The sequence below is a fragment of the Syngnathus acus genome, chromosome 20 (assembly GCF_901709675.1).
Source record: "Syngnathus acus chromosome 20, fSynAcu1.2, whole genome shotgun sequence".
Lineage (NCBI taxonomy): Eukaryota > Metazoa > Chordata > Actinopteri > Syngnathiformes > Syngnathidae > Syngnathus > Syngnathus acus.
Window position 1 is genome coordinate 4,596,267 of NC_051104.1, and position 25,199 is coordinate 4,621,465.

At 43.3% G+C, this 25,199-nt stretch overlaps 1 protein-coding gene across 1 annotated transcript; it reads right to left on the reverse strand.

The window, feature by feature from the left end:
• Positions 1–1,958: 1,958 nt before the first annotated feature.
• On the reverse strand, positions 1,959–16,544 carry jcada (junctional cadherin 5 associated a). Its single transcript, XM_037279336.1, has 5 exons — positions 16,368–16,544; positions 9,303–9,839; positions 7,644–8,528; positions 3,937–7,109; positions 1,959–3,809 (listed from the first exon to the last, which is right to left on the reverse strand). Exons 2-5 carry the CDS (start codon positions 9,671–9,673, stop codon positions 3,775–3,777), a joined length of 4,464 nt encoding a protein of 1,487 aa, XP_037135231.1. The 5' UTR covers positions 9,674–9,839; positions 16,368–16,544; the 3' UTR covers positions 1,959–3,774.
• Positions 16,545–25,199: the final 8,655 nt, after the last annotated feature.

The following is a 25,199-nucleotide window of genomic DNA, read 5'->3' on the forward strand; positions in this document are numbered from 1 at the left end:
TAAAGGCCTGCAAAGACTCGCCGCCATCCCTCCTTAGCTCGGCGCATTGAAAAACCAACAACCTTCTTGCAAAATGTTTCCTGTGTGCCTCCGCCTGGGGAAGGAAGGAACTCCGAGGAGCTTCCTGTCTTTGCTCAACTCTTTGAATAAAGTGTGAGGCGCCTAACTTAAAGCACCCCCCTGCCCTCCCTACTCTATCTGTGTGTCTATCTGTCTCTCCGCAGAGGGGGAGCGAGCAGAACCCCGACACCAAAGTAGGCCAGACTCTTTGGGCGAGATAAGGCAGGCAACAGGAAGGAGACAACCCAGAAGCTCACACTGCATGACATGACAGAGCCACTATTCATTTTTCAGGAAGTACCAAAAAAAAAAAAACATATCAGATGCTGCATAGGAAATGGGTAGAAAAAGTTTCATTTAAATCATTCAAGGCTTTGGAGTCTAAAGTCTCAAAAGTCTACACACCCTTGTTCAAAAGGTTTTTGTGATATATCATACCAAGATATTTTTTTAAAAATATCCAACAAAACAAAAAAAGAGATAAAGTGGTAGTTTGCAGAAATTTTTCAATATATATATTTTTTTAAATGTTTGCAGACCTTGTGCCTCAGGACGCACACTGATAACACAAACTTATTGGCGCCACCTTAGCCCAAACTCTTGTCATTGTCACCACACACATTTATCACTTGTTTCTTCTCATCGTCACACAGAAGCTGAGAACAATTGTGAGTAAACAAGAATGACAGTGGAAGAAGAGTCTGTTTGCTCAGCCCTGTCCTCTCCCACACATATTGCAAACAACCTTGTGTGTCTAGTAAAGGTGAGCGTTAACGGCGGCGGCGCTTATTTTGGCACCGAGCAAACATGCTGGACAGACAGGAGTGATGATTAGAATCACACAGACAGTCAAGAAAAGTCAACATGAAGAAAATGAGATTCAAAGATTTAAAGGAAGAGGCGGGTTGCAACACTAGGCGGCCAATCACAATCCATATCAAGGTAAAAACCATTTACACTCTTAGTGTCTTCAATCAGAATTAACAAGGTAGCATTCAGTGCCCCACTTTAAAAAAAAAAAAAAAAAACTCCACACAGGAGCAGGCACATTTTCCTTTTTTTTTTAAAAATATCCTCGAATAAAATCGAACATTTAAAGGAATTATCTATATGCAGATTTAGGAGCTGAAAGGTCAAAGTGAGTTTTATGCAGAATGGATTCGGGTTATTATAGGCCACATTTGATTTTGGAGTCAATTTGACCAACTTGAAGTTTAACAATGCTTGGAGAATAGAGGATGAAAGAAAAAAAACGACAGAAGGACATTTGAGTTGACCCACCGGCACAGCTAGACACCAGCTCCAACACTAACCTTTGAAGTCATGCTCGGGTGGTGGCCTTGTAGGAGTGATGGTTTGTGTGGCCCTCATGCAGGGAACACAAGAGGAACTTGGGAGGAGGACGCCTGCATTGTCAGCAGCGGGGTTGCCTTCAACACGACATGTGCTCAATATGCTTTCGGTCCCCTGTGTCATGAGAGCACACCCTGTGTGACAAGAAGCAAAAGGCACCATGTTGTTATGAGATCAAGGGTCAACGTTGGGCTAAAATACTAATTTATTAATTCTAGTGAGCACGGGGAGGCAAGTCTGGTTCTTGAGGGCCGGTGTCCTCCATTTTTTCTGTTGCAACACACCTGGTTCAAATGATCAGGATTGTTATCCAGCTTCTGCAGACCTGAGTTCCAGAATCATAAAGTTTATTATATGTGGGTTATTGAATTTTTAAAGAAATTACCACAAGAGGGAGACAAAAAAATAAATTTAATTTTGTATCACGTTTTGGTTTTGCTCTGCAACCATATTAAGATATTGCAAAGTACTATGGCGCCATCCTCTGGATGATAATGTCACTTCAGCATTCTTTCGTGGAATCAACGCAGAGGAGAAACACAAGCTGTTTTTCATGCAAAGACTTTTATTTATGAATAGTCTGTAATACTGTACAATAGCACACACTTGTCTCTAATTACGATCATTCTAAATGATCTATTTTATTGTAGACAAACATTGTGCCTTTTATAATTAGTTCCCTTTTCACAATCTAAAAATAACACGTTCTGCTTTAAATATGTAGAATACCTTTTTGAAAATAAAATATACATTATTTGAAATATAACAGTTGTTTATTGGGTTGACTATAGACCATAGTACCAAATGCATGTACTGGATATGCAAATACACTTCTCTGTAATTTCATGCACACGCACACACGCGCACGCATACTAAAACTAGAGATGGCGCACATTAAAAAAAGATGCTATACATATCTTGTCTGTATGAAAATAGAAAATATCAAAGCAAGATGTGCACCAATCAGTCTATATGTTACAACTCATTTGCAGTACAAAAGACTAACGAGGATGACGAGACTAAAACAAAATAATGGACTTCTAAAATTCCACACTTGTAAAATCAAAATGATTCTACTGGGGAGAAAACAAGGAAACCAGTAGTTGCAGCTTTAAATTTTGGTATTAAACCTATTAAATGTCGATGTCCAATGCATAGCATAAAGTTTGGTTTTGGTATATTGCCAAATGTCTTATATTGCTATCCCAAAAGCAAAGTCAGCTCTGCTCGAAACCTGTTAAATAAGAACCGATATGTCAACATACAATGATTGAAGACGTTTACAATGTTCTGTACATCATCACCGACACTTTCACCATATTCACTCGAGTTAAAATAATTGATTTTACACACAAGTTAACCAAGAGTGTGAACAAAGGCATACCTTTCATTTAACATAGCGGGACATTTATTATTTCCTGCAGAGAAGCACTTCTGAAATCACAGCTTGACTTCCAATAGCAAAACTGCCCACAAAACTTGATGGTAATTGGCAAAGTAGTACTCAAATTTCTGATTTACAATATGTGACTGATGCTAAACGTGATGCGCTCGAAACAAAAGATTATTGGTACACGACACAAATAAGCTGCACACTTTGACGTGGACATTTAAATGATCAGCTCGTTGAATCGTACTACTTGGAAACCGAGACCGAAACATACAGTACGTTACTATATTGCTCTGAAGTGAAACTATTTTTATTTATTTTTTTAAAGACCACAGTGTTTCTCATTGCAACCCAGACTCTGAGTACATTCGCTATCATACACGTAGAAGAATAAAGAATAGAGGCTTCCATTATTAGTGTAACACTCAAATATTTAGAAAGCAATCTGAACATAGATAAGAAAATATACATTTGTTAAATCCATTTTTATAATCTAGATAAAATTTTGATACTTCTTTCTTATATTTACATTTGGTGAGGATTAATACTGATTGTAATGCAATACTGTTGCCTTTTTGTTTTCAATTTACCTGTTACATTTCTTTTGAAGAGCAGAAGCGCTTTTACATTCATAATTCAACACCGAGCCAGAAGGCAGAGTGCGGCGGGAATAATGACGTGCACTGGAACAAAAGCAAAAAAAAAAAAAAAGAATATTTCAAAGGAAGGCAGTTTTCTTGGTGTAGCAGAGAAATATTTGAAGGGGGTGGCTGGAAGGACTCGGAGAATTGGCACCACCTTTTTTTTTTTATTTGGCTGTAAAATATTCCCGCAGCACCAGGAAAGTCCGATCGCTGAGGGTTGATATGTAACGATCCGACTAAGCCGCGGGAACTTTTTTTTTTTTTTTTTTTCTTGGCAAAAAAGGTTAAGCAGGAAACGTTTTCCACAGTGGTCGACACAGTCGTGGGTTACACTCGCTCCACTCGACTGGGATCGTAGGAGTCTGTTGAGAGAAAAAAATCTAATCAAATAAATATAAATAAATAAAATAAATTTAAAAAAAATGAAAATAAACCAGCATTGTTCATTTTAATTGTGCCAGTAAATGTGTCAACAACACTTGAACCCACCTGAGACATTTAGCATCTCCTCATCCTCCAGATTTGTGGGAGTCCCAGGGTTGAAGCTGAGCGGTAGTGTTATTTCTCTTTTGGGAACACTTCGAGGTTTAGGAAGCAGTGGAGGCTTCTGGAGCTTCATCCGACGCTTTGCTTTGGGCAACTTGTCTACCTTCACGTCGTTTGTCGTTTGGCTTTTGCTAACTTCTGCTGCTTCGTGTTTGTCTGCGTTGTCAGGCTCTGCGTTTCCTTCAGGCTCTTCTGGTTTTGCTTCTCTTACTCCTTCGTTTATTGCTTTTAGTGCAAACTCTTCATCAGTCTGTTCTACCTCCTGTGATTTTTCACCTCCTTTGCATATATCTTCATTGTCTCCACCGGGTTGACAATCTTGGAGAGTTTCAGGCTCGACCGGAGAATCCACATCGACCTCGTCCCTCCTTCCGTTCTGTGCCTTCACACCTTCATCACCTTTCCGTTTCTCCTCATCCTCAAGCTTTGGCTCTCCCTGAACTGAGTTTTCCTCCCTAGCATCAGAATTACAATTCCGACTGGAATCAGAAGCTTTCAGGCTGAGGCGTCTGATCCGAGACACCGAGTGGAGTTCTTTGAGTCGGGCTATTCGGTCCGTGGTTGACCTGCCGCCACCAGATGCATTGTTTAGCTTATCTTGCAGGGCTTCGATGAATTTTTTGGAAGGTTGTGGTGCGGCGGTGCCCTTATTTTCTCCTTTCCTCACCCTATCGGGAGTGATGGGGAGGGACAGTGAAAGATGACCCGGCGGATATTCGGGCAGGTCCAGCACCACCGTTGACTGAGTGATGTCCTCCTCGTTGTGATTGTGCTTTTGTCTGTTGTCGTCAATTTGGTCTTCCCCTAACTTTGACACTTCCGTCTCGGTTCCCGGTAAAATCAGCGGTCCCTGTTCAACTTGCTCGGGCTCTTTGATCACATTCTCATCGCCTTCGAGATGAGGTTTCTCATCTCCAGGAGTTTCTGCGTCATCACTCCTCTCTGACTTTCCCAAGGTCTCCATCGGAACGGTAATACCCAAAATCCTGGCAGCTCTCTCCTCCATTGATTCGTTTTCCGGTATTCCCTTTGCAGATTTGACTTCGTACAGACTACTAAGGTCCTCGGCGGGTAACGAATTGGCTTTCTCTTGAGTAAGCAAGTTCTCAAGGTGCATGTCTGCTATGGTTGACTCACAGTCATTCCCGTTTTCCTCGAAAACAAAGGAACTTTGACTCAATTTGCAAATTTCATTCCTGCTCAAAGTAAGCTCAGTCCTGCTTTGTGACATTTTGTCTGACTCAGTCTCCGCTTTATCTGGAAGCTCTGGATCTGTTCCGCTCTCGCTCGAAAGCTGGTCGTCGCGGTGGAGTTGGTTTGAAAGCAAGAGTGAGCGCTGCTCGCTGTGACCACCGGGGGTCTCGGTGTAGACGGTCAGCCCGACATCCCTTAGCAATGACTCCTGCGCGACGGGAATATCCTGCCTGTAAAGCTGCTTTGAATGACTCTGTTGAGGCGGTGAGGATTGTAACTTATCAGGTACGTCGGTCTGCGGTCTGGAGAAATCCTGTCGTGCGGCCACGGATTCCAAATCGTTGGCAGAAGGAAAGGATTTAGATCTTATTTTGAGAACGGGTTTTTCTCTACCCGCTCCAAAATGCTTTCCCGGATGATAGCGGCCATTTCTTTTGTTCATCCCGTCTAAATCGTCGATCGAGCGACCGAGATGCCGCCTCTTGCTGATTGTGTCTTCCATCTCCTTATTGATGGTCTCCAGCTCACCGATGGCATCGAATGGCCGTCTGTTGACTGGCTTTAGGAGAAACTGACCAAAGGCCACTTGTTCAGCACACTCGGGAGGACTGCTCCTCTTTGGAGACGATGGCTTCTGGTCTCCTGAATCTTCTCGTTTGGATGGAGAGAATATGTGTTGCTCAGAAGGTTGCGATGTTGGGCTGCCGCTGAGTCGGGAGAAGGCGCTGTTGCTGGAGGGATGGAGATTTTTCTGCCCGGCCATGGGATAGCCGTAAGAGGAACCGTTATCTGTTCCTACGCCGCTGTCAGTCGTCGTGTCCGATGCAGAATGAACAGGTTCTTGTCCTCCGGGTGGGCTTTGGGGTTCTGGACTTTTCACCACTGTCAAGGGTGAACCAGTCTGGGTTTCCTGGTTACGGTATTGATTTCCTGGCCAGGAGCCGGAATAGCACATCTGCTTGTCGTCATTGGCTTGAAGTGCCCAGGCGTCTATGATCTCCTTCCTTAAAGGAGCCCTCTTGTAATTCCTCAGCGAGGAAGTGCTGGTGGTGTGAAAATGTGAGTAGTGGACTTTGATGGGCATCTCGTTGACGGACTTGCTCCGCAGGCTATGGGTCTCCTTGAGGCCAACAGCGAAGGTTTCTGTATTGGTCATGGTCAGACTTCGTGCTGTGTCGTTGTTGTTTTGATCTGCTGATGCGTCTTTGTTAAGGTTAGTTGGTGTGTGAAGGGGAACAGACACAAGGCAGAAGATGGTCTCACTAACTCTTCTCTTTGTATTTCTGTTATTCTCCAACCCTGATTCTGGGACAATTTTCTTGACTTGTGTGATGGTTTCTGCGAAGACCTGATCTAAACTGGACCCCTGGCGAGATGCTGCTCTTCTTATTGGGGCCTGAAAGGCGGAAGATGGCGATGGAGGAGGACGTTGGTTTTTGGAATATGTGTTACAATTTTGGTCAGTTGCTGAGAAGTTATCGACAGTCGCTTTGTGCAAATTGCTGTGCCACCTCTTATTGTCATTGTCAAAGTCACATGAAGACGTCTGATTAGCATCGCTGGCCAGTTTGGCAGCGATAAAAGGCCCCGCCGACGGGGGCAAAAAGGCACTTTTGCCGGATGCGGGCTCCGACGTGGTGGTGGTGCTGGGTAGTTCGTTGCGGATGTGACGTATCTTGTCGGCGTCCGTCAGAGAATTACCGCCGAGAGCTGAAATGTGTCGTATGCGGGGATCGTCGAAGGAGATATATTGCACTCCTCCACCTGGATGCTCTTGCGAAGTACATACAGGATGGAGCTGCTTGTGGCCTGCAATGCACTTCTCTCTGGATGACTCAGACCAAGAACCCGCTGGATGTCGAGTGATCCAATGGGATCCATCTGGAGCCACGTGGATCTGCTGGTATACGCCACCTCTGTACCTAAAAGCAACGAAAAAAAATTGCTACGTGGGTAATTGTGGAGCAACACGTTGCAACCAAATTGGCATGATGGGAGTAACAGAAATATCTGACATATTTTTATTCTTTTCTTAAATGATTTCAAGGATTATGTAACAAACTGTAAAATAAATAAAATGCAAGGTTTACTGGCTAATTTAATTCATAATTCATATCAAAAGAATATACATTTACAAAACATCAATCTTTTTATATATACCGTATTTTCCGGACTATAATGATCCATAGTCTTTTTGATTCATGATTCATAGTCTTCAGCGGGCCACTTATGATTGATTTCATGACACAATGCTTTGGGCCGGTTTAAATTTAGGAATTTGGTCCATATATAAGGCGCACCGGACTATAAGGCGCACTGTCGGCTTTTGAGAAGATTTTCGGTTTTTAGGTAAAAGGTAAAAAGGTAAAGACCCAATGATTGTCACACACACATCTGCGCCTTATAGTCCGGAAAATACGGTATATATAAAAAAAAAAAGGATAATCAGCCCTTACCTGTAATCAACTGCAATCTCACCATATCCCCGATGCCCTCCTATAATCACAGGGGCTCTTTTGTACGATGGGGGTGGGATGTATCCTGGAGGTCCAGAATCCTGTGCAAAATAGTCTAGTGGAGCATCACCTGTCCGTATGATGGGAAGAGGAGTCCTGTCCCTGCTATGGGAAATAACCGAGTCTCTCCCAGACAGCAACTCACAGCTTCCCCTGATCTGCTGGTGCATTTCGTAGGAGGGAGGTCTAGGGGGTCGAGTGAATCGGGGTTTTGGCGTTAACGATAACTGGTTGGCACTTGCCGGCCTGCCGTTCTCCGGCCAGCGGGGCGCCCGGTAAAGGTCATGTTGTGACAGCGGGTGGCCGTTAACCCGTCTGTACAAGTCCTGACCGCACGAGGACATGTCCACATATTGCAGGCTCTCAGGTCGCAGCATCCTGGGCATGGACTGGGATTTGGCTTTGGTCCTGGGGTGGACTACCATTCCCTCTGGTGTCCTGGCGTGGAGCCGCTGCTGCTCCTGTGCCCAACGTTCACCCTCACTCTGCGACATCTGGCGACTAAAACTGACAGCTGGACGCCACTCGTCTGTCCCCAGGCTCTGGCACTTCCTCTCAGTGGCCACCCTCCACTGTTTGAGAGCCGCCTCTCTTTCTTTAGCACGAGCCTGTACCTGGGCCGCCCAGCGTTGCCGCTCCTGGGCTACTCTCTGACGTTCCTCCGCGGGCGGCTCTTGACCTCTTGCTTGTTGACTTCCCTCTGGTCTGTTATGTTCCCCTCTGTGGTCCGCATAGTCCAGAAGCACAGTAAAGTCCTGGCCTCTCCTCCTCCAGAAGGACACATCCTTGGACTGCATCTGTTGACCTCTGCTGCCATCACAAAACCTAAGAGGTAAAAAAAAAATGGTTAATACAAATTCCACTTCCACTAGATGGTGACAGATCTCCATGTCTTTTTTCATGAAGCGCCATACAAAAACATGTCAAAGCGATTGTGACAACATCTGATTTGTGCTGCCTTCAAAATGACTGACTGACCGGCATCACTAACAAGATGCATGTATGTGCACTCCATCAAGGCTGAAGCCTTGACCGCCCTCAACATTGCAATCTATAATGATCTCTGGGCAGTCGTGTGCTGCGGGAAAGCTGGCGAGGAAAGTGAAACCAAAAAATCAAAACGGCCGTGGTTATTTTACTGGCTGGTGGCAAAACAGGATTTGAAAAATGTCTGAGGAAAGAAATAACATGAACAAACTGAACTCATTGTTTGGACATAGGAACGCTCGTTTTTACTTTGTCTCAGTTACAACACAAGCTAGTGCGAATAGGCAAACGAAACAGCTCTGTTCAAAAAATAAAATTCAATTGCCTACCCAAGAGGGCCTCAAAATTGCGTAACACCAAACTCAGCTAAATATAACTCATTCTCATATACATTATGCATTTAACCCAATATAGACGTTGTATTATTGATGAAGTGTAATCTTGAATTAGGCGGGATTCCGGAGTTTGACATTTGGCCATTTTGTAGAGAGCTCGGCAAAAAAACCTCCTGCTCTGTCATTATTCGCTAAACGGTAGGGGACAACAATAATTACGTGGTTCCATTGGTCAGCAAATTACAGCACCCATGTGACAAAACAGAATTTATCATACCCGCTGTCTGACGTCAGCGACTCTCCAAAGGAAGGCGTTTCAACTTGGCCCTGGATTTCAACCTCCTGCCTGGATTGGCTCCTCTCCCTGGGTTCGACGTTGTTGTTGGGGCAGCTAGTTCCAGTCGCGGCCAGGTACCCTTGAGGAGTCCTGCTTCCACAGTTGTTTGCGTACGTCACTCTCAAACCTCGTTCGTAGCCGTTGAGTGTCCTGCTACTGGGCCTGCTCCCCGAACCCGCATTGTGTTTATTGTAAGATGGAGGTGAAGAAGACGAGCGGGATGCGGGGGTCGGGGTCGGGGTGGTGGAGGCGGAGGTATGCTTGGGGAGCTTATATCCATGAGAAATGAGGAGGTCCTCCACGCTGTACATGTTCGCATTTGATTATGCTGGTGTGTTTCCTCTTTTCCCCCCCTCTTTGTGTTTTTTCCGCTTTTTTTGGGGGGCGAGAAAGGTAGGTCGGTTGTCAAGGCGTCGCCGCTTCTTCCCCGTGTGCAGCGGCAGGATCACCGGCACAACTGCGCAGCCGAGGCCATCACTGAGTAGAGAAGAAAGGAGATGATGTAAAAAAAACAACCAAAAACCATAAAATTTAATAAAATGAATTAAAAATAAATAAAAATAAAGAAATAAATCTGATTTACAAGGACCCTTCTAACATAACACAGAAGTGAATGTTCATTACTCGGTTCACATCAGCACCAAAACTGTCTACATGAAAAATTCTGGTGGATGAAGAAGTAAATAAAAAAATAAAAACACCATCGTCAGCAAACTGCAGGATACGAAATGTCATAGATGAAATTGATGCTTCTGTATATCACAAGGACAAGCGAGCGATCGTATTCATTTCTGCTCCACATCCTCGTCCACACTCTTGGGGTTTTTCTTTTGCATCTCAAAAGCATTTCCTTCATCTGGGAGGATAAAAAAGAGCCAATTTCAAAGCTAAAAAAACTGGAATTCCCCAAGAAACTACGAGTGCCGAGAAATGCAGTCACTAAACTAAAACGTGGAAGAAAAAAATGAACTGAGGACAAACTTCACAGCAATCCCATCATAGCATGCAAATATATTTTTTTGTGCGGTATTAAAAAATTCAAGATCCGACTGACGATAGCCATGGTGCATCTGTTAATGATGTCTTGCCCTCGATGAAGTCATACTTGGTGCCTTGTCAACAGGACACATGCACCAAAATGTATTCATCTGCTACATTTGTTTTGCAAGTCAGTGGATGGAAAAAAACAAGATTTATAATAAAAAAAGGGCCTTGACTCACTTTCCCCACTATATGTCCTTGATCCTTCCTCTCTCCGTGTACCTGAACCTTAGAAGAGCCTACAACGAGATGATTAACAGGATCCAAGAGCGTGAAATGCCGCTCTTTGTATGTACGGCTCCTTAATACGATTAATATTTTTTTTTCCCATTTAAAACCTTAAACCTGTTAGCTTTGGTGGATTGACTCTTGCCTCTTACCCAGTTAAGTTCAATTTCACTCCCTTCCATTTGCGTAATCTCCTCAAGGAGAAGACGAACTGGAAGTTTCTGTAGTGAACAATGTCAAAACAATGACATCATTTGATTTGGTTTATTGCTTTGGCCTGATTATCACTCACAGACTACAAAACTGTCAAAATGCTGTGTAACAAACAAGAAAAAAATGTCCTTGATGGGCTGCGTGTTTCCTTTTTGATAATGTGTGTTTCTGAACCTCAACATTACTTAAATGTAACGCTTGCTCAGACTGCGTCCTTCGTTTTCAATGTTGAGACTGAAAAAACTACTAAGAGCATATTTAACTCATTAGAAGCGTGTCAAGCTCCATTTAAGGCTGTTTACGAGAATTTGGCTTGAGGTTGTAAATACACTGAATATAATTTTAACAGAAATATGGATGCTCAGATGAATAAAGCTATTTTGGTTCCTTTTTGTGATTAAGTCAGGAATAAAAACAGAATCGTATCAGTATAATTAAATCAGATTTAGGTCAAGGGGCCACATTTAATATGATAATCCACCTTACCTTGTGATAATATCCATTTACATATAAACCTGTTTTAAGTGAAGATCCATATGATGTCTGATCCTAACTTAATCCCTAATCTGAGGCAATTTATCTTGATGACACCAATAAACGAGGATTATCTCCGTCATCGGTTAAAGTGAGGATTTCCTCCTGTAAAATGATCTGCCTGCAAACCAGTCCCCCGCCCTAACTCTTCCTTTCCCATGACAAGCTGAATTTAAATACTGCTAATGCTGTTACGCAATGGAATTACTCATTTTATATCAAGTAAAACCTTGGATTGAAGGAACGCTACGCAACAATGCTCGACGTTCATCCCCCCCCACGACACAAAAAAACATTGTGTTCCGTGACAATACCCTCTTGTGTGGAAATGGATGGCATTGTGGTTGCTTGGATATGGCAAGCGGAAAAAATAAAAAGTGCTGTGTTTTAGTTGAAAGCGCTCAATCAGGAAGGGAGGGGGGGGGGGATGAAATAGTTGATATGGATAACATACACTGCTAAGCGAGCTAAAAATAAACAGAACCACATGAGGGCCGGCATTTCCCCACAGACGACCCTCGCACCACCCCCACGTGTTCTCGTCTCATCAGCCACAACGTTTTTACTGGCGACGCAATTGAAAATACGGGTATGAGGTCGTAAGAACAAATATCAAGGCCTCACTCCCACAAAAAAACAATCAGAAATATTTTTGGCTGGGCACACATGACTGGGCTGCAGGAGCATGACGGCTTGCAGGTTGACAGTTTGGTGTCACCTCATTTACTGTACGGCCGAACTAAGATGAGGGAGAGCAACGCAGTACCGGATGGAGTCATATAAAAAAAATAATAGAGCACAAAATGGGTACTAAGTTGTCTTCAAACACGGCAAAAAACATCTCTGTGTTCAAAACAAATTGAGCGAAAATGATTTATGCGATCAAACGGCATAAAAGACCTCAAACGCAAAGCATCCAAACGAGTCTCATACACCAAAACAAAGACAATCACCTAAAAATATTCCACATGAGCCGCACCTCTCCACATTGTTCTCTCCTTGGATCTAAAAAGAGTCCCAAGCTGGGTGTGTACTTGGCTGCTCTCCGGTTCCGCATCTGTTTGGACTGTGCGTACGCAGACCCATCTTTTGGAACGACAGCCCATCCCATTCAACAAACAGCTACAGATTGTTTATCTAGGTGACAACATGGTGTTCATTGAAGGTCCTGAATGTTTCCAATCAGGCTTCTGTTTGTCCAGTGAAAACACGCCAGAGGCTTGTTTTTAACACAAGCTTGTTTGACAAACAACCAAGTTGACTTTTAAGTCTTGTTTAACTTCACTTAAGGTGCACGCTAACCCAACAACAACACCCAACGTGCATGTCGGCCTTCATTGCCTTAAGAATTCTAAGTCAATTACCTCATGTAGAAAGGTTAGCCAAAAGACATATATTTGAATTTTTTTTTTTAATCGTCTCCCTTGGCGACAGTTTTGCTCATGCGTGGGCCGCTAAAATATTCCCCCCTTTGTTGGCGAATTCGGTTCACAACTTATTTTAACCGGCTGGCAGCAAATTTAAAAATCGGGAGGGGTAGACTATTTTATTGTTTTAATTCCACCAATACATCACAGGGTACAACATTACAGTCTGGCCCTTGATTCTTTTTTGTACTTGGTCTCGCCAAATAACTGTCCCCCGGACTTAATGGATGACAAAAACCCGGCGCAGAGCTGTGCAACAACTTCTAAAATATCAATGAAGTGATCTTCCATTACTGAGCTCATCATGAGATTTTCAGCCCAATGCAACCACATTTAAAAGGATGTTCGGGTTGGGCTGGGCATTTGTACTGCAGCCAGCATTTTAAAAAGAGAGAAGATAAAGGCAAGGTCATTAGGCACGCTAATCCACAAACACACAGTAGGCTTCACCTGCATTTAGCTATTCCCAATCCATGCCCTGTCCTAATTAGCGTCTGTCAAGGTCCGGCGGGTTGCTGGAGATGACATGGGCATGTTTAGCAGCCAGAAGCGGACTGACCAAAGGGTTAGCATGCTATGACATTTTCCTAATAAGATTCCGACTCTTGCCCAGTAACGCACAACAAATAACCTTACGTGATAAGGTGGATGCAAAAAATGGAAGATTGAATAATAAAATTGATTTCAACTTAAGCATTATTTAATAAACAACTTGCTTATTCCTTATCGCACACTCCGTTTTGCTTCAAGGTCGTGATTCATAAACAATAAAGCAAATTCTTGACAAGCAATTAAATGTTTAATCATTTATCGGGTTTATACCTTGAGGCCATGTATGATACCACGACAATGCGGTATGACCCCCCCCCCCCTTCCCCTCCCTCTTCTGTCCCCTGCTGCCCTGCCTCTTTAAACATTCATTCATTATACAACGCTACATTACATTTATTTCTATTGTGCAAGTGAGTGTTATCATTAACAATTTGCCAGGGGAGTGATCACATTAGTCATAACGCCAAACACGCATGCCCGTGTTTCTACACCACGTGATGTGTTTTTTTATTTTTTTTATTTCACTTTGAATTATTATTATTTGGAAAAAAATGGGAAACTGCTAGCCTGTATCTGTGACTGCACAGATTACTGTCGAGTGTTTTTTTTTCTTATGCACGACTTGTAATTTCCATCGAATTATACGACCTTTCACATTTTTGAGATTCCATCGCACGTCATTTCGACAGTCAGCACTGCATTCAGGGCCTTGTGCATAAATTTAAATGTGAACCAGATAACAGGTGGGATGAAAGGATTCTCACACACTCATGAGGGAGGCATGGCTGTGGAAAACTGCGATGTAAACAAGTGAAAACAAATAGTGAAGCCACATTGGAATAAATTGACGCTAAGGAAGCGGAGAGCAGGCAGATGGCCCGAACATATGGCCGGCTTCCAATCGGGATGGAACAATATACACAGCAAACGTTTCACATTTCACGCAGCAGCTCTGGCGTCTCGCTCTTAAGAGGCAACGCTGGCAGATGTCAGCGGCGTTCACATGTTTCTGCTCGGCTACATCCGTGAGCCTCGTCCTGCCTGCCCGCCCGCTTGCGTCACCTCAGCTCTGACATCACGTGTGACATCATGCAGGAGCTCCGAGGGGATCCCTGTAGCTAGGCAAACATTCGATGACATTCAAAAAAAAAAAAAAAAGCTACGGTTTTAGCCAGCCAATGGCCAGACTAATATTCTGTGTGCACTTGGCCTTGAAATAATGCTGAAGACAGACAAAGTGGGAGAGGGGGGAAAAAAAAATAGGATAGTCTGTCAGAGCGTGGTCAATGAACCAAGGAAAAGTAATAATCCGAGGGGAAAGGGAAGTTCAGGGATATCACACTACCTTGCAAAAAAAAAAAAAAAAAAAAAACGAGGTTCGCCCACCCTACACTTATCGCTGGCTCGGGTTTGGCCCACTCATAAAAGTTTCACTCATTTTGGAGCTGTGAAGGGCCCCTCCAAACATGCTGAGCAAACCTTCCTTCCACATGCTGGAAGGAATTAATGAGCTGCTTCCTTCTTAATAACCAGCCCATCCCCCAAACTCACCGTACTTCACCCCCTGAGGACTTCCAGCAGGGTCTTCACACGCCAACCCAATATCAGGGATGTGTGAAAAACCAGCAACCATAGTTATGGTTTCTTTCTCCCTCTTAGCTAGTCTTGGACCATTTGCTGACATTTACTAACTAGCTTTTAATACGTACTCACTGAGCTATGAAAGGTCAAAAACTAACAGATATTGCTCCAGGGCAATACCATAAATACTGTATAAACAACACTCCTGAAAATAATCATACTTGAGGCCATGGATGACCAAGTCGAGGGGAGATATTATGTTTACGATGTAACTGAACTAGACTTTGCATCCATGGACTAAAATTCAATATCCTATTTTCCACACTTGCCTTTATAGAGCAAAGTGCAGGTCCATGACCCTTAGATGAATATTAATTCCAATTTAATTTCAACAAGAGTTAAGGATGGCCTCACTTAGCAGTCTGCATGAGCGAAGGTCATCAGTGGCCAGCATGCTTGCAGGTAAGACAAAGTGACAACATGCAAAGCAACCATTTGTTATCAGCCGAGCTCCATTTCATGCATTTTGCCGCACATGCACGAATCCGCGTGTTTTGACTGTTTTGTTATGAAATGGACTGACAGGCATCTCTCAGGTTGCTACTAAAACACACTCGTGCAAAAGAAACGCGCACCAGCTCGACTCCCTATTTTGACTTTCATTGCTGTCCGGTTGAAATGCAGTCAAAGCGTGACGTAGAATGTAAATGTTAAACTAATCGGGGGCGTCCTTGGCTAAATTCGGCATGCACGTGACCCGACATACAGTAAATGATGGCTCGGTTGTTTTAACTCACATGTCGCCCACCCACTGTGGATAAAAATTCAAATTGTACAACTTCTGCAGATTCCGAAGCAATATCTGAGGATGCATTACATTTCTGAGACAGAAATTGGATTAGGACCGTATGATATTATTCCCGCTGTCTATAATACCGGGGTGCTAGGACAGGGGAAATTGCGTAATTTGGATGGAGTTTGGCCTCTCATCCACCGAACGATGAGCTAACGTTAGCGTGACTAGCTCCATCATAGCAATCTTTAACCTTCAGCTGATAGGGAAAAAAAAAGAGCGCGTCCCCGTCAAATAATAATAATAAATAAATAAATAATAAAATCCCAAACGCACCGCACCGCGCAAGTTATAAATCCGATCTGTGCACGCTGCGCTCGTGCACATCCGCCGCGTTATGTCTAGTCTGAAAAGTGACACAAAATCTGAACCGAATGGCCCCTTTTCCGACGCTACGAGATGCAGACGAAGCCGGGCAGGAGAGTGTGGAGGAGGCTGGATTGAAGTTGAAGAGACCGCTGGAAAATGTTGAGTGACGCGCGGATGCGACTCAGCCTCCGACGGCTCCCGGGAAAATAGCACACGCACAAAACAATAATAAAATGATGCATGCAAAGGACTTTGCACATTATTTACCTGAGGAGCGTGTCGTCGCATTGGCGCCTCGGTGCCAAGCTCTCATCCCTGCCGCTGCTCCGGACGGAATGAGCGAGCTCGGATGTGCGGAGGGAACAGCCCCCTCACGACGATCGGCGCTCATGAGCATCCCGCCTCCGCTCCAGTGGGCAGGCAGCTGGCTGGATGCAGCGGCGCTCAATGGTAATGCCAAATGACTGTACAGTACACTCAGCGTTTCATCTATCCAATGCTGCAAATGTTTGGAGTTAACCTTTTTCCAGCTACTGTAGAAGAAGGATCGATTCAAAACGCATCTGAGAGATCTTTAGGGACTAGCAGCGGTTAATGAATAATTAACCTCCACACATCCTTGACCGTGAAATTGCTCTAGCCAATCAAAATGTACAGCTGCACACGTAATCTGGATGGAAAAACGTGGCCTTAACCAAGATTCAGCCTTGCATTTAGTGCATACGGTGGGTACCTACAAACCTACCGTATTTTCCGGACTACAAGGCGCACCGGACTATAAGGCGCACCTTCAATGAATGGCCCATTTTAAAACTTTGTCCTTATATAAGGCGCACCGGACTATAAGGCACACCATTAATGCATCATGTCAGATTTTTAATCCAAATCAAATCATTCTCCATTTTATCTTTTTTATTTCAACTTCAGACGCAACAAATGACTTTATAATCACAAAATAATGATCCATAGTCTTTTTGATTCATGATTCATAGTCTTCAGCGGGCCACTTATGATTGATTTCATGACACAATGCTTCGGGCCAGTTTAAATGTAGGAATGTGGTCCATAGAAAAGGCGCACTGGACTATAAGGCGCACTGTCGGCTTTTGAGAAAATCTTTGGTTTTTAGGTGCGCCTTATAGTCCGGAAAATATGGTAATCAACCTTGTGTCAGTATAACGTTTAGAATAAAAAAAATTGCAGAAAAAAATCACTTATTCACTGTTTATGTGCCCAGGCCATAGTGTGTCTGTTTGGCAACAAATATTTTGTGTCAAGAGTGGACTGAGATGAGGAGGCGGAGCTTCATATCACCAAGCCATAGCCTTGTCTAATCAAAATATTTTTTAGTCGTCTCATACATTTATGGTTTTGGTTCTCTCATTGAAGATGGGCCAAGCCCTTTGTTTACACTCCCGGCTTTATGCCTTCAAAGCTGACACTTGTACTCCCTATCCAGCTCTTAAAAAGAGCAAGACCCTACACCTCCATAATATTGACACAGATGTTACATTCCCTGAAAGCCAAGATTTGGAAGCTGCTTGGTGTTGTCAACTCAAGCCTATAAACTAGAAAATATTTCCCTTTTGAAAATCAATCTACACAATAAAACGTTCTATCCAGTTTGCACAATCGCTGCATGTTCGTATGACTCAAGTTTGGATGATACGATAGCTATCTCTTGTTTTATTTATTTTTGTTTTTACAGTAAATTCAGAGAAAGCGTTGACAAGTATATCGTGCGGCTGGTGATGTATTAGCACATTAAGTCCCCGAATGTTGTTCTTGAACATAGAACAAAGCATTTTGATAGAGTTCGCCACATGATAAGACAATGAGCAAACTGGAAAAATAAAAAAGACCAACCGCTGAGAAGCACAAATGGGGCTCACATTGTAACTTTTGTTTTATAGTATTTGGCCGTGTAAACTCTGCAACACCTGCTCAGTGTCACGGAAGGTCGCCATTTGTATCCTCCTTTTGCTCGCTATTTGAACTGCATTGTTATGGCTGCAAAGTTGGACATGTTGATTTCCTAGGGGCCATGTATTAGCAACTCAAAGTAGTGCAATGTGGTGCGGAGACAGTGACGTCACCGCTCCACTTGCCAAATGCGGTTTGGGGGTTGAGTGTTTTTTCGCTTGCGAGCAGGCCGCTGCAACATGTCCCACACTTTGAAGGCTTTGAGGAAAATCCGTACTTTAAAAGTCATTTCAATTCAGCTCAGTAACTAAAGTAGAAAATAACATTAGTATGAGTTTTAGGCAGTCCCAACATCCATTTTGAGTTTACCGTATTTTTCCGATAAAGCGTACCGGATTATAAAGCTCAGTGTCAATGAACAGGTATATTTTGGGAAATGATTTATTCCATATATAGCGTGCACTGGGTGCAGCTTGCTTATTAAGCTTGGCAAGGGTCAGGGCTTCTGAAACCACTTCCACCTTCGCAGAAAGTAGACTCAACTTTCTTCAGTTTGGCTTGCTATTTCTCACAAAATGCTTTTTCATCCAGAAAGAATGTGCTAAACTTGGCTAGCCTATGAAAACCACACATCTGCGGGCTGCCTAAGCCAAAAACTGTCCATTTCCCATCAGACTCCATCTCCAAACTTATAATTAGAATTATTTTAGGAATATCAAGTGGTCAGTGCATCCTCAATGTATTCTTGAAGAAACACAGGAGCTGTCTTGAACCCAAACAATTGCAGCAGAGTGTGACATAAACACAGAAGCGGTTCTCGCCGTCATCAGCTAAAATGAATCAGCATCGGGAACTCGCTGTAACATTTTGGGTGAGCGTGAACATTATGTGTGAGCTCAATGGAAAACATTCACACAGACACTCATAGACGTAACATCGTATCCCAACATTGCTTATCTAATCTACTCAGTTTCTTCCTGCCTTTTTTTTAAGGCCGCGATCCCACAGTAACTGCACAAAACATGAAAGAACTCAAAGAGCGGGGAAAACAACTTTATCCAAGGCAATCACGGATTCGTGCTTTCCTATAAGAGTGAAGTACCTTCACAAATGTTAAGGTTTATTCCTAGCCCAAAAAAAAATCTCCACGATCAAACAGGCTCCACGTCAACAAAGCAAATCCTTGAACAGCTGGGCTTTGCAAAGTGCCTACCATAACTCAGCACAGATGTGGAAAGGTCTTGATGGTCGGAGGTTTAAGCCACCCTGGTAGTACACCACCCAGAGGCATCTGCTCAGGAGATCTTAAGGTTTTTTTTTTTTTGTGTGTATTTCTATTCCACCCGGACTGATGGTTATTGTTCTAAGGTAAGAGATCTGTGGGGAAGAGGGCACGAAGGGCAGGCTCAACACATGAGAAACATGTAAAGCCCCTTCACCTTTGAACCCACGGTGCAAACAGCTGCCTGATATTGACGCTGAGATTTACTTTGATCCGTTCATATCTGGATTCAGAACAACGGCTCGCTTTGTGTAGCGCCGTTGCTTTTGGGAAATTACACCTCCTTTGGATAACATCTACCTGTTTCAAATAAATATTCTCTCACCAAGGCGGGATTATCTTTGCTTGGAGCCACAGGGCAAACAAGGGAGCCTTGGGCCCCCGCCTGAGTGTTGACAATAAAAACAGCTTCCGTTCAGCTTTCATGTCAGCAAAGTTGTGGAGGATGGACATAGTTGGCCCAACTGACATCTGTTGCCGGCATACATAAACACTCCTATGCTAGCCGAAATACACAAGCTGTATTTAATTTTTTGTATCAAGTCTACCCAGAAGCTCTCTAAATTGAATGACGCACAGGAAAAGAGAGACTCCAGTGTGCTGAGGAAGCACTTTGAATCGCTACAACCCTTCTTGTTTTATTGCTTGTGTCAGTGAATCTTGGAAATTTAGCAGAGGGCTGCAAAAGAGTGAGCCATCTGGCTGTGGAACCTATCGGCTTCCCCCTGGTTGCTTTCTTAAGATTCCATTCATTCCGGTTTAAGTCGCTAGTCTCATACATTGAATCTCCCAATATATGTGTAATTTATTTATTTATTTATTTATTTATTTATTTATTTATTTATATGTATTTATTTGTTTATTTATTTAATAACTTATTTATTTAAACATTTATTTAACTTATTTTATTATTTTATTTAATTTTTTTAATTTTTGGGGGAGTGGGGGACTGATGTGGGTGACACATCTGAGGATGAATTGAGGTGTGGCATTTATGATAGCAGAGTACTAGCATAGCACTATTTGAGGACTATAGTCTAGATTCTAGGAAATAAGATATGGACGCTTTGGTAAGCTAGTACACCAGGTGGCCTTGGGTGTTTTTTTTTTTTTTTTTTTCCTCCGTTTGGCATATGAGTCAAACATATCAGTGCGTTCATGCAGACACGACTGCTAATTTGAATTGTCCACGTCCGAACTGCTCCGGCCGGTCATGACGTGACAAAGGCTGCCTGACCGATGGCTGTTATCTTTCGTGCTTTAACAGAGAAAATGTCAGGAGGTTAATAGAAAGGTCCTGATTCATTTACTAGGAAGTGTCTGCAAGGGGATCAGGGAATAGGAGGTTGCAAAATGGCCGTCCTCTGAAATATTACTCATCTATGATAGATCTCTGACAATCCACACCCAGATGGAATTTTTTTTTTTCTCTATGCTCGGACTTGACCGAGTGAATCGTGAGTGCTTCTGATATCGTCTCAGTGTCATATTTGCGCTCCTCCCTGCCACTCCAAGAATCACCGGGTTGCGATATGACCAAACATACAATTCCAGTTACACGCAAAACATACACGGGCTCCAACAATATAGTCTGTCCCAGATTTCTCATGGGAGCAAAGTGGGAGTGCAGCAGACAGCCATAGTGAGGCATGTGGAGGGAAGGAGGATGGAAGCATGCCAGAGGGAAAACACAGGCTCTTTTTTGTGTGACTCTGTGTGTGTGTGTGTGTGTGTAGACAACTCACTATTTGCAATGTGCAAGAAGTTTATACGTTTGCAGTAATGTGCTATTACACCCCTGCTAACCTAATTAACCGTCTGACAGTGAAGAAGGGCTTTTTTTTTTTTTTTTAGCTTCAAGTGGTAAATGCTATCCTGCAGAAACGGCTGAGACACTTTTCTCTTGTAAAAATGGAGTGTACACATCCCTGCTTATATTGTTTTTACGGTAATTGAGCAATGAATTTGAAATATGGCCGTTGTTAAAGAATAAAATGACAATGTATTACATTCGAATCTGTCTTCAATTTGGTTTACATTTAGCTGAGCTTTTATGTGAGTAGAAATGTGTCCAAGAGATTTTGGCTTAAGAGGATGATGCAAGCGGCACTGCTCTGTACCAGGCATCTATTTTGGCCAATCAGCCACGAGTTCAACCTCCTCCCACTACATAACAAGATGATGATGATGATGTGCTGGGCCCTCTGACATGGGATGAGATAACACACATCTGGCTGCATGGACAGTCTGTAGTGCAGCTAATGCTTTCAAGATTATGCTTTCTCTGAAAGAAGAAAAAAAAAACTCTGGGCCTCCGCTTGTTGTTCCAAGAGAAAGTCGCGGTTGCGTTAAAACAACACAACAAGCAACACTCGTACGAAGGAAAACCACAGGATTGCAGAAAGCTCTGTCAAGTCCAAACTCAAGTGGAATTCCATGCAAGTTGAAGGTTCACTCAAGTGAAACCTGCAGGCTTTTCGTGTCAGATGGCGCATATGCAAAATGGATAAATTATTCCGCCATGTATGCTATAGAGCTGAAATCACTTTAGCCTGCACACTAACCGCATCCATCACACGTTAGCGCTGGATGAGCCACACTCATGCACACCCTGTAAGGTGGGCTGGGGTTCTTCACCAGGTTTCCCCCTTCCTCTCCTCAGCGATAAAGAACTCTCCTAATTCCTGCAAGGATTCACAGCAGAACTTTAAATAGGCTCCTTCAAAAGGGCTAATTATAGAATCGACCTATACCGTGCTGCTCCTTACACAGTCAGGTACAAGACCGAAATCACATTTGTTTTAATGGATTTTATCTGTGGGGGTAGGAGCCAAAGCCGACGGCAGGAAAAAGCTTCTGATGAGCTTACATAACGCTCACTGCACTTTCAAAAAAAAGTGCCGTACCTGTGTGTCCGACTCCGAGCGGTATTGCTCCGACATCCTCGGCACGCTACGAAGTTAGCAAGAAGCTCAGGCAAAATAGAAGAGCGTGAAACAAGAAGCTGACTTGTAGAGAGACACGTGGAGGTGAAGCATGTAAGGAGGGAGCGAGGGCATGTGTGGCGGGAGGGAGTGTAGCAAAACAAAGCCACCCGGTCTTTTCAAGCTCAATTGAACGTTCAATCTCTTTGGGCGACAGATATATGACACGGTGTTATTTTTTTGCCAAGCTCGTGCAATTTTAAGGCGGTCGTGAGCCAAGAGGCCTAAAAGCTTGTGTTGTTTTTCCAGCAGTGGGTCGGCAAAGCTCTCCGACAGCGGAGGTGTGCGGCCGCCCAAGGATGAAGTTAAAGGTTCGGTGGACGACTCCCGGGGGTTGCGACTGCCTCATTATTTCTGCTTCCTCACTGCACTCGGCGGGGCCACAGCTTGGGAGGGAGTCGTCTGCGTTCAATTCATAATTCATACATTTGGCCGACTGCTTCTCTCTGGCACACGTAAACAGCGTGACAAGCCCAGCAGGTAGCTCTAGGTCCAAATCTGTCCACAGAAAAACCTTCCCTGATGTCTGCTTATAATCAACAACTTCAACAGACCCCCCTAAAGAAGCAGCTCCGTATGCACGACATAGTCCACAGTGTTCCCTCGACTAATTTCTTCGCCTTATCAGCAATGTTCCGAGCGAGTCCAACGACGCGGTAGGTCAATCATGGTGCTGAATCTGTCTTTCCGGCATCAAGACTGCGGAATACAGATGGACTTGTTCTGAACTTGAGGATCTCCAACCTCAAATTGAACTCTACATTTTGTCAACTTTGAAAAGTTCAGAGGGTGTATATCGACGAGAAAGACAAAATCAGTTCTGGGATTTTTCATGGAGATTCTTCACGGCGAAAGTAAAAATTTCAAAAACGATTACCTCATTATTAAATATAATTGTGTAAATATATATATATATAAATAAAAATATATGATATAATATACAATATATAATATATATGTACATATATAGAGATAATATATATAGATAGATATAGATATACTAGATATAGATATATAGATAGATATACTAGATATAGATACCGTATTTTCCACACTATAAGGCGCACCTAAAAACCTCCAATTTTCTCAAAAGCCGACAGTGTGCCTTATAATCAGGTGCGCCTTATATACGGACCAATATTGAGCCACTACAGCAGGCGTGTCCAAAGTCCGGCCCGCGGGCCAAATGTATATATATTATATATGGACAAAGTTTTAAAATGGGCCATTCATTGAAGGTGCGTGTTATAATCCGGTGCGCCTTATATATGGACAAAGTTTTAAAACGGGCCATTCGTTGAAGGTGCGCCTTATAATCCGGTGCGCCTTATAGTGGGAAAAATACGGTATATATTTTCAAGAGTCCCTAGATTGAATATCATGGACAGTGATATACTTCCAAAATATCAAAATGAAACAACATAATGATATCAAAATATTTCTGAAGCGCTCACTGTACTTTCACTTGAGCAAACTGTGCTACCGCAAAAGCAAATCAATCACTGGCGACTGGCTCGGCATCAACGGTGGGAGGTGATGTCTGCTTCACACACTACCATGATTGGAAGTGGGCCTTTGCTCATATGAAAGCCCAACTTTACTTGTCAAACACAGAAAGCACCAGCCATAAAAATCACAGGGAGGCAGGACCACCAACATAGAGTCGATGGCTTGCTTCGTGTTGTCTCCGCCTATTCGTCGGCTCTTTGCCCTAATGGAAATTCACTTTCCATCCGCATCAACCTCACTGATATCTGCAAAGACAACTTTAAGACAATATTGATCCAAGTGCTTCTGGCAAATGCCGCAGGATTTCTTGCTTGCTGTGTTCATTAACTCTTTGCATTATAATGAGAATACAGCACGCTAAAAACAGGACACATTTAGCGTGTGCAGTTTGTCATACAGGTGTTAGCTTGAAATTTAGCAGGCAAACTGCGTTTCTTGTGCTGGACAGCGTTGCATGTGAGAGACACACTCATGTGTGGAAGTGGAAAGCAGGAAGGTGGCGAACGACATTCCAGAAGATAGCAGCATGGGGGTGATAGCATGTTCTTGTGATTACATTCCAAGACAGACCTGATAGTGTAACATGAGTACAAGACATCAAAACAGTTTGCTTTTCTCACTAAGGAGCATCACACCACGTGTGGAAAAAAATTGGGGGGCCAGTAAAAATAAAAAATATTGCCAGTTTGTCAGGGTTGGCATGAACAATCACAAACCAAAGAGTATTATTAATATCCTACCAAATCATAATCTAGGGGGCGCCCTAGAGACATAAATAAAAATATTGACTGAAGCTTTGACATGATTTCATTTTTTTTTTTTTTTGGGGTGACACAGCCAAATCCTTTTTTGGTAAACACCGCCAAACATTTTTCATCCTCACATGATGAATCATTTCTGTAAAAAGCGTAGTCGTCTCAGGACCACAACAAACAGCCTGTCGCCGCTGCTTTTTTTGGGGGATGGAAAAAAAAGAAAAAAAAAAAATCAATCATCTTTGTGATTCAACAGCCGCTCTGCTCGGTTAGGAAATGAAACTGGATTGCTGTCCCCGAAGAAGAAAGGAAATTATACAGATAAATTGCTCTGGGACGAACAGACCAGAATCAGGCCTTAAAGGAAGCAGCTTGTGCACACACAAGGAATATGTAACATTTCCTGCGAGTATCAGTTTGTCAGAGGAACTCCCGGAGAGTCGGTCATCTGGACGAGGTTCTTCCGTGTCACCGTGGGGGATGCTTGGAGGTCAAATAGTCAAGGTACGGGTCAAAGGTTAATCTAAGAGCGCTTGGGCGGTCACTCACGGGTCAGCACTCAGACGATCTGCATGCCTCGGGGATGAAAGCGAAGGGGGACGGACGTGAGGGACTCATGGGGTCACTAACTTATACGATTACGCGG